This window comes from Schistocerca nitens, chromosome 3 (genome assembly GCF_023898315.1).
Source record: "Schistocerca nitens isolate TAMUIC-IGC-003100 chromosome 3, iqSchNite1.1, whole genome shotgun sequence".
Taxonomy (NCBI): domain Eukaryota; kingdom Metazoa; phylum Arthropoda; class Insecta; order Orthoptera; family Acrididae; genus Schistocerca; species Schistocerca nitens.
The window spans coordinates 60,946,045-60,957,500 of record NC_064616.1 but is presented as its reverse complement, the minus strand read 5'-3'; the positions used below and the strand labels follow the sequence as shown (position 1 = coordinate 60,957,500).

General features: G+C 44.4%; 1 protein-coding gene across 1 annotated transcript in view; it reads right to left on the bottom strand.

Annotated features, from left to right (window-relative positions):
- LOC126249070 (glycoprotein 3-alpha-L-fucosyltransferase A-like) overlaps positions 1–8,935 on the bottom strand; it is a 220,639-nt gene extending 211,704 nt beyond the window's left edge. The window contains exon 1 of the mRNA XM_049950722.1: positions 8,792–8,935. Within this exon, the coding sequence (XP_049806679.1) occupies positions 8,792–8,935 (144 nt within the window). The remainder of the gene's footprint in view (positions 1–8,791) is intronic.
- Positions 8,936–11,456: the final 2,521 nt, after the last annotated feature.

Below are 11,456 nucleotides of genomic sequence, written 5' to 3'. Positions count from 1 at the left end.
AGTTCACCACCGACGTCTGTCATATGAAAGGCGTGTAAAATGTAGTGGAAGATAACCTCTCAAGCATCAACACCGTGTCATGCCACTTCGACAATTAAAGTTCGCGGAAGCACAACACCAAGGCCAGCAGTTACAGGCTTTTCTTCGTGACACCTCCACAAATCTATGGATTGAACTTTGGTCTATTGTTAGCGTGACCGGCCCGATCATCTGTGACGTCTCGTAGAAACGGACGCGCCCTCTTATTACTCAGTCATTTTTGCCATTTCATCTTCGAACCAGTTACATAATTTGACATACCCCGGCATATGTCGACCCCGTTGGCGGACCATTTCATATGGCCAAAGCTTTGACCCTGTGCGTGCATTATGTGCCAAAGGAGCAAGGTCTCACGTCACACTGAATCGCCCCTGGGCGCTTTGAAGTCCCAAAAGGACGTTTCCAGTATGTGCACGTCGATCTTGTGGGACCACTACCCATCTCTGATGGCTGTCTGTACAGCCTTTCCGTAATCGACAGCGTCATTTGATGAGTAGAAGCTGTACTGCTTGAAGGTATGACGGCCGAATGCACCGCCAAAGCATTTTTCCGCACCAAGATTTTGTACTTCGGTTTCCCCACGTCAATAATGAGTGACGAAGGTTAGCAGTGTGAATTGGCCCTCTTCCTTGACTTGTGCGACATGTTCAGCACCCGTAGATTTACAGTAACAGAGTATCATCCACAGAGCAATGGGCTCATCGAGTGGTGGCACTGCACGTTAAAGACATCTCCCATGCACCACGGTGGACTCTGAACAGATGCGCTGCTGTGGGTACTCCTGAGAGTGTGTATGACCCACAAAATGCGACCCTGAAGCTTCACATGCTGAAATTTTGTACGGAAAAGTGCTCTTCTTGCCTGCTGACTGTGTTCCAACAACCTTCGACTACACCTCCTGATCTGCCCGATCTGGTTTCGTGAGTAAAGCGCCCCATCGCCCTCCTCTGTGAATCTCCCCCTCTTACTCACACTGCGCTTAAAGTGTTCCGCCGGCCTGTGTGACCGTGCGGTTCTAGGCGCTTCAGTCTGGAACCGCGTGACCGCTACGGTCACAGGTTCGAATCCTGCCTCGGGCATGGATGTGTGTGATGTCCTTACGTTAGTTAGGTTTAAGTAGTTCAAGGTTCCACGGGGACTGATGACCACAGATGTTAAGACCCATAGTGCTTAGAGCCATTTGAACCATTTTTAAAGTATTCCTCCGCAAGGGCCTAAAACATTGTGAGTTTGTGATGTTACACGACGACACAATCCGACCAGCCTTGCAACCTCTATACTTCTGTCCCTGCAAGGTACTTTGACGGGATGACCATATCTTTGACGTACTGTTACGAGGAAAAACTATGACAGTGTCTGTCAGTCGCCTTACGCTGGCATGGACTCTGCAAGAAGCTTTATCAGGCGATGATCCCTGAAAACTTTTCTTGACTAATCTGTCAGAGGACGCGCCCCCTCCTGGTGACCTACTGCTAGCTTTTGAGTTGCACCTTGATGTGCACGATTTTCTTTCTGAAAAAGTTGATTGACAACGACCTTCTCATCGAGGGGCTCCATTCTGTCAGACAATGGATGGTCGGATCACCTGTCACTTCAAGAGATCTGTTAAAGATACTCACGATATTGCCATTTTCACCTCCCGTTCCTCCGCTAGCAGTCTCACCTACACAGCTTCCCGCCTGCCCTCACTGGCACCATCCAGCCCCGCTGACCTCTCTACCACCGCTTCGACCCTCGACATGACCACGCAGCTGTGCTTCAGCCGCCCCCACCATATGCCGATGTTTCTTTATGACTATCACCTGCATGACATGCAGAGTACACCAACAAGCGACCTCCCCCCCCCCCCCCCCCCCACCCAAGCCGACTTTGCCCGAGATGTCAACACGCCTATCGCTCCCATATGGCGTCCAGGCATCCTCTATACCTTCAGGTTGCCTCATTGCCTTTCGCACACTACACATGTCCCCTCACATAGCTCAGCACTACCGGAGGGGGGGGGGTGTTTCTATGGGAACTCCGCGACAGTAAACAAAGTCGCTGTGTCAGAATAAACTGACCACTTATCCGGATACGGGTAGTATTATTGTACTAGGGCTATTTGAAAAGTAAGTCAGATCGGGTGCGAACTGGAAACCGCAGTGAAAATCCGATGAAGCTTTGCGCAGATTTATTGGGCAGTGTTTCTAGTACGACCGTGGATCGCCTCACGTCGCTCTTTTCGGTTGTGAGCGCACAATGAGCACGTAAAGATACCTGCATGAATAATGTATCCCGCCAAGTACGACGGCCTGGTGAGAGGTTTCGCCTGATGTCATCCCAGCTCACGTAACATAACTGTCATGTGTTTTCTTCTTCATGGCAATTCTCGGCCGCACTCTGCAGCGCAATGAAGATGCTCCTGCAGCGTTTTCGATGGGAAGTGCTTGCTCAACCACCATACAGCCCGGACTTGGCTCGTCCTGAATTCATCGCTGGTCACATGAACTGCTGGCTGCGAAGACAACATTTTGGCACAGACAACAATCCGAAGATCAGCGTAGGGAACTGGCACAAAGCACAGACAACTGCATTATATGATGAGGGTATGGGAGAGTTGATACAATGCTATGACAAATGTCTAAGTCGGAGCACCGACTATGTAGAGAAGTAGATGGGAGGTGTAGGTAATACAACAAGTAAAACATTTTTGATTTTCACAATGGTTTCCATTTCGTGAGCTATCGTATCTTACTTTCCGAATAGCCCTCGGGCATCCTACATCCTCTCTGTAACAGAACACTACAAAAGAAGTGCCTGTTATCTGTAAATAGATGACATGCTTTTCCCGATATTGTATGTACTTAAGAAATAGCAATAAAATGGGAATCAAGTAACAGCCTTCAAAATCTCCCCAATTTGCACTGGACTTAAAAAACAGGACATCTTTGATGCTGTAGGTAGACAGAGAGATCGTTGGGCAGTGAAGTCAACCGTTTTTGGTTGAATGACAGAGGATGGTAGATGCTACTTGGGACAGCGTGACCGTTAGAAGTTCTTGCACACAGCGGGAGCGTGGGTCCCGACAATTATGAAGAGGAGAAATATGTCACTCTCCCTCGAGGTCCAGATGGGACTTTGTGATCGCAATCTCGCGTATTTAGGTGGGCTTTTGTGACGTCTTTTAGTATCAGTCAGGCTGGTACGGTGTTTTTCTGTGAGTATATTCGTTTGATTAATATTCATGAAATATTCTGATGGTTCTCGATCTCAATTTTTGCATTTTGATCGATCTTTCTTTGTTGATTGCTTCTACGTTGCGCTAGCCAGTGCTTCGTGCACCTCATAGCCTTAAGCCAACCCACCGTGTTTCCTCTTTAATATTACCCGTTTAAATGTTCTTCAACGCTTTTAATGAGTTATGCAAGTAACTTTTGTTAATTAACTGCTTCTTCTGTGTGACAGCCTGCAGGTAGCTCAGATAGTATCCTACGTCCTTCATGATGTCGAGTAGGTCCTGAACGGTGTTCTCTGATTAATTAAACTGAATCAAACCGAGATCTAAGTTGTTTTCGCGGATTATTTCTAAATATCTAAGGAGTTCCCTTATTTAAACAACCCACTTAGAGCTAGGATTGCCAGCTTAAACTGACACAATTAGCGAACATTTCCTGGCGGAAGGGTTTACTGAGCTGAGGATGAACACAATAAAACAGTTGCTAAACACCAAAAATTATATTTATTATTGCTAGTTACAGTTTTCAAAAATTTTTGTTACCTTTAATTTTTTGCTAAAAGTCGTTTCGTGTTGCAAACTACAAATTACAATGAAAGCGTAATTCTGCTTTTACCATATCGACACATCTTTATTTCTAGCGTCAGGCAATGAATGACTAATGTGACGGAAGACTCTTTCCAAATAGGGATTGATGCATGGAACTGCCATTCCGCTTTTGATAATATTTTATATTCGGCGTGCCACCTCTGTTTAAAAACGTTTTCCACGAAAACGGGTTTGTTGCTGTAGAAGGTTTACTTTTTAATTTTTTCAGAGTTTTTTTTAGTATACGGTTCTCCTCATATAAATGTCAATGGTGCTTGTACACAAATTTAGGTAAGATACGGATATGAAACAATGCACACAGTAAAGTCGAAATGCATCTGTGTTCAACACTGAGCTTCAACTGATTAACTGGTGCGCGGCGTAGGCTTGGGGGCGCGGTCGGCGGCGGCCGAATGCCGAGAAGAAGACCGACAACGATCAGTCGATGTCACGCATGCAGTACGTGCCGGCTGGCAACAGCGCATCAAATGTTTATTGACTTGATTTTGCAAATAAATAAATAAATTAGTAATATAAAAGGAATTCTAAAAACACCAGACCACTCATACTTTGGTACTGAATACCGAACACGGGACTGAAATACCGAACAGTCTGGTAGGAAACCGAACGTCTGGCAACCCAGCTTGGACCAGGGTAGCCTGCTGAATGTTGCATGGCGCATGGACTGTGCCGTATTCAGTTCACTTCAGTTCTTAATTTAGTTACGTTTGCAGGGCCAGCTAGTCACCATCCGGTTGCGATTGAGTTTGATGCTTTTGTCGTCGTGTCCTTTTTGTGTTACCAACCTTGTCGGGATGTATGCAGTCTGTTAGTCGATCGGTTGCCTGTAGCGTATCATTTGACCTGCACTTAACTTTTCAAGTTAAGTTGCTCAGAGTAGTCATTTATCTATAAATTCGTGAAACGTTTGAGTCATGTAATGAGTCTCTTGTATTTCGAGATCTGTGACCTAAAAGTTAATGTTAACTGAAGTAGAGCAAGGACAGTAAAGCTTCTCTGTGTAGTAATTATAGAGTTTCTGAATTATAATCCTATTAGCAAGATTAGTGTATGTGTGGATAATTTGAATAATATGGAATTAATTTCATTGCCACTTTTTACTGTGAAATTAGAGGTATTGTTTTCTCCTTTCCTCATATCAATGAATACCGGTAAACTGGATGTATGAGGGGCGAACAGCCGCCGCAGTGGGACCGTGGAATGGTTCCATTCAATAGTAATCACCACACGCTTTAAGATATCTAAATATACGACATGATCAATTCTTGTTTCGTAGAAAGCGGTCGACCGCTGACCGATACACTACCGCACCCACTCTCACATTTCCTCGTCCTACTGGAACCGACGTCCATGTCTTTATTCAGGTCGCTGAAGGTGTTGAAAATCACACGGTGAAACATCCGGATGTACGGAGGATGTTGCAATGTTTCCCAACCACATCGCTAAAGCGTAGCCTTTGTCCGATTGGCACTGTAGGGGCGGCCGTTATCGTGCTACAGGATGATTCCGTATCACAACATTCCCAGGGATTTTGACTTTATGGTACGTCGCAGCTCTGCAAAGTGTCTTCATAGCGCTGCACACTGATCGTCATTCCACACTCGTGGAATCGACGAGCAGGGGAATCATCTTGTTGCACGATAACGCCTGGTCCCGAACTGCCAATCGGACGAAGGCTTCGCTTCAGCGATTTGTGTTGGGAGAAGCTGCCCGGATGTTTCACCGTGTGATTTTCACATCTTTGGCGACCTGTAGAAACACATGGGTGGACGTCGGTTTCAGTTGGTCGAGGAAGTGCAAGAGAGATTGCGGTTGGGGATTCGTCAGCTGCCGACCGCGTTCCACGAAACAGGAACTGACCGCCTCGTCTCCCAGTGGGATAATTGTCTTTATGCGTGTACTGATTACTGTTGAATGGAACCATTCCATTATCCCGTTGTGGCGTGTGTTCGGTTTTCATTTGACTGCCCCTTATACACAGATGCCGTCCCGATATCTCTGATGCTACACAGTCCAAAATTCAAAAAGGTAAAAACATTCCACGTGTCGGCATTATGTAACAGCTGATATCCAAATTACCACTTACGCGAAGCAGAGGCAATCGTATTGCGTACCCAATAGCACCCCGTATCATCAAACCAGCTGAGCCCATATGATGCTATGACGACAACGTATGCAGTTTGGCAGTGTTCATTCTCCTCTGAGCCATCACTCACGGATACGTCATCGTGATGCTGTATACAGACCGGAACTCGTCTGAAAAGACGTCGAGTCACTCCTGTGTCAGGGGCTGGCACGTCAACGGAAGCCACAACTGGTGCTCGTGGAGCTCAAGATCGTCGCCGTGGATATTTGTCATGTTACAAGCAAGCCCAGTTCTTGACTCATGGATCCTGCACGGCCAGGCGAATAGTATGTCTGTCCTCTCGGGCTCTAGTCATGTGGGGACACAGAGTTTTTGCACGACGTTGAATACTGTCCTCACGAATTTATAGAAAATGGCTCTGAGCACTATGGGACTTAACATCTGAGGTCATCAGTCCCCTAGAACTTAGAACTACTTAAACCTAACCAACCTAAGGACATCACACACATCCATGCCCGAGGCAGGATTCGAACCTGCGACCGTAGCAGTCGCGCGGTTCCGGACTGAGCGCCTAGAAGAATTTATAGATTCCATATTCGCATGACAGTCGCGGGATCCAAACGAACACGATCATCAATATCGCAGAAACAAAGTGCAGTATCGAGAGCTCACGATACTGCCGCTGCTGAATTCCGACACTTTCTGGTAGATATTTTTCCTTCTTACAAGAGGCATAACACGATCTTCTCACAAACAAATCGGCGTAGAAGTTAGGAAATAACACGGGCTCCAACTGCGTTGTCTAAGTCTGAAAGAGTGGGGTACTGAAGGAATTAATTTTTTCTGATACATTCAAAAGTACTTGCCTCGATTTTAAAAGACCGGTAGAAAAAACAACAGTTCAGTGGAATTATGGAAATAAATAATCAGACATACAAATAAATATACTTTCCGACAGTAATTTCAAATATATGCAGAGTGAATTTATGGAAAACTGACTGAGAATTGAGAACAGTATTATGTACATAATTTTCGAGTATCATCTTTCTCAAATGAGGGCTTTATCTGTCCTCTGTAATATGATCTGTCATTTTTTCGTGTTTTCAGATAGACAAACCGCTTTTCGTAGTTCACATAATATCTAAGCTTTGTAAATGCTTTACCATTTCTACAAACTTGTTAGATCCGCTTCTATTCCAGTAAACTCCAAGAAATTAATAGCATTTCTGAAGCTGTAGCTGATTTTTGCGACAGCTTAAATTGTGGTTATGTCATTCTTTTTGAGAAGAGTTTTGTCAACAGGGAGTTTCAGCATTAAATGAAAGACGCTGTTCAAATGTGAGCTGATATTAAGGATTACATTCTCTGTGGAATGGATCACAATACTGTTGTTAATACAAATTAAGAAGCTAATTTTAAATTTGTTTGTGCAATATGTTCTAAAAGATATACTGTTTCCTTCAAAACAGTGTGTGTATTTGCGCACTCCTAATTAACCTTAGGTGTTTCATACCGCAGTAGTCAGTTTTTGATGGACTGATGAATAAACTGGTCCGTATTTGCTGAATTTACAAGTTCAAAACTTCGACATTTTAGATACTGAACTGCAGCAGGCAGAATTGGCCAAAAAGTTTTATTTATCTATCCTCCCAAATAAAATTGTTACGAATTTTGGCAGGTGACACGAATGGCCATAAAAAAAGCAACTAATCTTTTGACCCTGTTGTGCAACCTATCAACATGGCATTGTATTGTTCAGAAACTTTCGAGGGCGCGCTCAAAAGTAATGTCTCAGAATTTTTTATGTGAAAACTCTCGAAGCTTCTTAAACAAAACAAACCTTAGTAACATTGTATATCTTTATTCTTCGTCTTTATTTCTCAACAGCTACCCGGACGAGCAACACATTTCTCCCAACGAGAGACCAGTTTGTTGATTCCGTCACTGTAGAATGTTTGACGTTGTTTACGCAGCCACCACTTCACCTTCGCTTGCACGGCTTCATCACTATCAAAATGAAGTCCTCGAGGGTGTTCTTTAAGTTTAGCAAACAAATGAAAATCGGCTGGGGGCAAGTTGTGAATGTATGGAGGGTGATCGGTGACAGTGAACGCAAGGCGTCGGACAGTTGGAGATGACGAAGCGTTCGTGTGTGTTCTGGCATCTTCAGGCTGAAGAAGATGGTGCTCCATGTGTGGACGAACTCTTCGAATTCAAAACTTGGCTGGATTACGGTGTTTCCCACACACCGTCATCTTAAGAGCTACAATGGAGAGTTCTCTAGTGGCGAAGGACTGCAACTCGCGTAGCGAAACGGGAAAGTTGACCGAGTAATATGCACGATATGTAATACCTATACGGATACTGATAACAGAATAAGAAAATTCGGAGCCGTTACTTCCTCGCAATAATCTGCTACAGGTGGCAGTGCTCAAAACAAATGGATATGGCTCATTAAGTAAATCACTTGTGGACTACTTTTTGCGGGCGCAAATTTTGGAGCTATTGACAAAATCAATTTTTGTCTCTCTGTTTTTTAGACATAGAGATCACAAAGTATCTGGTGCAATTTTATTTATATATCCCACTTTTTAACGTTATTCGTTTTTGTACCTGTATTTTCAACTAGTAACTTTAGAAACGAGGCATATTTTGCAGACATACGGCAAGGCTGTGTGTTTAAATCTCGCATAATATTACAACTATCGTACGCCTCTCCTTCGTGTACAATGAGCGTTGTTGTTAGTAACAGTCGCTGCTTATGTCATACGAGTGAACAGTGTATTTGAAGGCTGAAAAATTGTAGGAACGATTTATTTGTCGTCGTTAGTTGTGTGCCGCACCTTGCGTATCCTGGGCGGCTCGTCGGAGGGCGGTGGGACGAACATGAGCTGCTCGGTGATGCGGTCCGAGTCTGGCGCCTGGTGCGGCCAGAGGCGCGCGGATCTGGCCGGGTCGTACTGTGGCCAGCGCGCGCCGCCCGCCATGAACCACGGCCGCGCCCACGGCTGCTCGGCCAGCGCCGCCGCCGCAGCCGCCGCCGCCGACTCCTCCGACCACGGGGTACCCGCCCCCGCGGTCACGTCACCCACCACCTGAAACACCACACCGAGCTTCTAACTCATCTCAACATTACTACTACCGAAAATGCACTCTAAGGCTAAGCGCAAATTGAGAAGTGTGAAGTTACAGAAGTACGTGCTGCAATGCGTCCCGCCACACGCGCTATGAGCGTCTCAAATTACGCCTAGCGGTTGGTTCCTTTTTTTTTTTTTTTTTTTGTTTAAGCACGAAATAATTATCCGAACGGGACGGAAATCGGTAGATGTGATATACATGTTGTTGTTGTGGTCTTCAGTCCTGGGACTGGTTTGATGCAGCTCTCCATGCTACCCTATCCTGTGCAAGCTTCTTCATCTCCCAGTACTTACTGCAACCCATCCTTCTGAATCTGCATAGTGTATTCATCTCTTGGTCTCCCTCTACGATTTTTACCCTCCATGCTGCCCTCCAATGCTAAATTTGTGATCCCTTGATGCCTCAGAACATGTCCTACTAACCGGTCCCTTCTTTTTGTCAAGTTGTGCCACATACTACTCTTCTCGCCAATTCTATTCAATACTTCATCATTAGTTATGTGATCTACCCACCTAATCTTCAGCATTCTTCTGTAGCACCACATTTCGAAAGATTCTATTCTCTTCTTGTCCAAACTATTTTTCGTCCACGTTTCACTTCCATACATGACTACACTCCATACAAATACTTTCAGAAACGACTTCCTGACACTTAAATCTATACTCACTGTTAACAAATTTCTCTTCTTCAGAAACGCTTTCCTTGTCATTGCCAGTCTACATTTTATATCCTCTCTACTTCGACCATCATCAGTTATTTTGCTCCCCAAATAGCAAAACTCCTTTACTACTTTAAGTGTCTCATTTCCTAATCTAATTCCCTCAGCATCACCCGACTTAATTCGACTACATTCCATTATCCTCGTTTTGCTTTTGTTGATGTTCATCTTATATCCTCCTTTCAAGACGCTGTCCGTTCCGTTCAACTGCTCTTCCAAGTCCTTTGCTGTCTCTGATAGAATTACAATGTCATCGGCGAATCTCAAAGTTTTTATTTCTTCTCCACGGATTTTAATACCTACTCCAAATTTTTCTTTTTTTTGCTTTACTGCTTGCTCAATATACAGATTGAGTAGCATCGGGGAGAGGCTACAACCCCGTCTCACTCCCTTCCCAACCACTGCTTCCCTTTCATGTCCCTCGTCCCTTATATCTGCCATCTGGTGTCTGTAAAAATTGTAAATAGCTTTTCGCTCCCTGTATTTTACCCCTGCCACCTTTAGAATTTGAAAGAGAGTATTCCAGTCAACATTGTCAAAAGCTTTCTCTAAGTCTACAAATGCTAGAAACGTAGGTTTGCCTTTCCTTAATCTTTCTTCTAAGATAAGTCGTAAGGTCAGTATTGCTTCACGTGTTCCAATATTTCTACGGAATCCAAACTGATCTTCCCCGAGGTCTGCTTCTACCAGTTTTTCCATTCGTCTGTAAAGAATTCGCGTTAGTATTTTGCAGCTGTGACTTATTTTCACATCTGTCAACACCTGCTTTCTTTGGGATTGGAATTATTATATTCTTCTCGAAGTCTGAGGGTATTTCGCCTGTCTCATACATCTTGCTCACCAGATGGTAGAGTTTTGTCAGGACTGGCTCTCCCAAGGCCATCAGTAGTTCTAATGGAATGTTGTCTACTCCCGGGGCCTTGTTTCGACTCAGGTCTTTCAGTGCTCTGTCAAACTCTTCACGCAGTATGGTATCTCCCATTTCGTCTTCATCTACATCCTCTTCCATTTCCATAATATTGTCCTCAGGTACATCGCCCTTGTATAAACCCTCTATATACTCCTTCCACCTTTCTGCTTTCCCTTCTTTGCCTAAGCAACTGGGTTTCCATCTGAGCTCTTGATATTCAAACAAGTTGTTCTCTTTTCTCCAAAGGTCTCTTTAATTTCCCTGTAGGCAGTATCTATCTTACCCCTAGTGAGATAAGCCTCTACATCCTTACATTTGTCCTCTAGCCATCCCCGCTTAGCCATTTTGCACTTCCTGTCGATCTCATTTTTGAGACGTCTGTATTCCTTTTTTCGTGCTTCATTTACTGCATTTTTGTATTTTCTCCTTTCGTCAATTAAGTTCATTATTTCTTCTGTTACCCAAGGATTTCTACTAGCCCTCGTCTTTTTAGATATACATATACAGACAAATGATTACAACTTCAGATTAAGTGGATGATTTATTCAAGAGAAAGACCTATACAAACTCAGCCAGTCCATACGCGCTGGTTCATCTCTGGCCCTTAAGCAAACAGTTACTCGGGTTGACAGTAATTGACAAAGTTGTTGGATGTGCTCCTGAGGGTGTCGCGCCAAATTATGCCCAAGTGTACCGTTAGACTATCAAAATCCCGACATGGTTGGATGGTTGGATGCTGCAA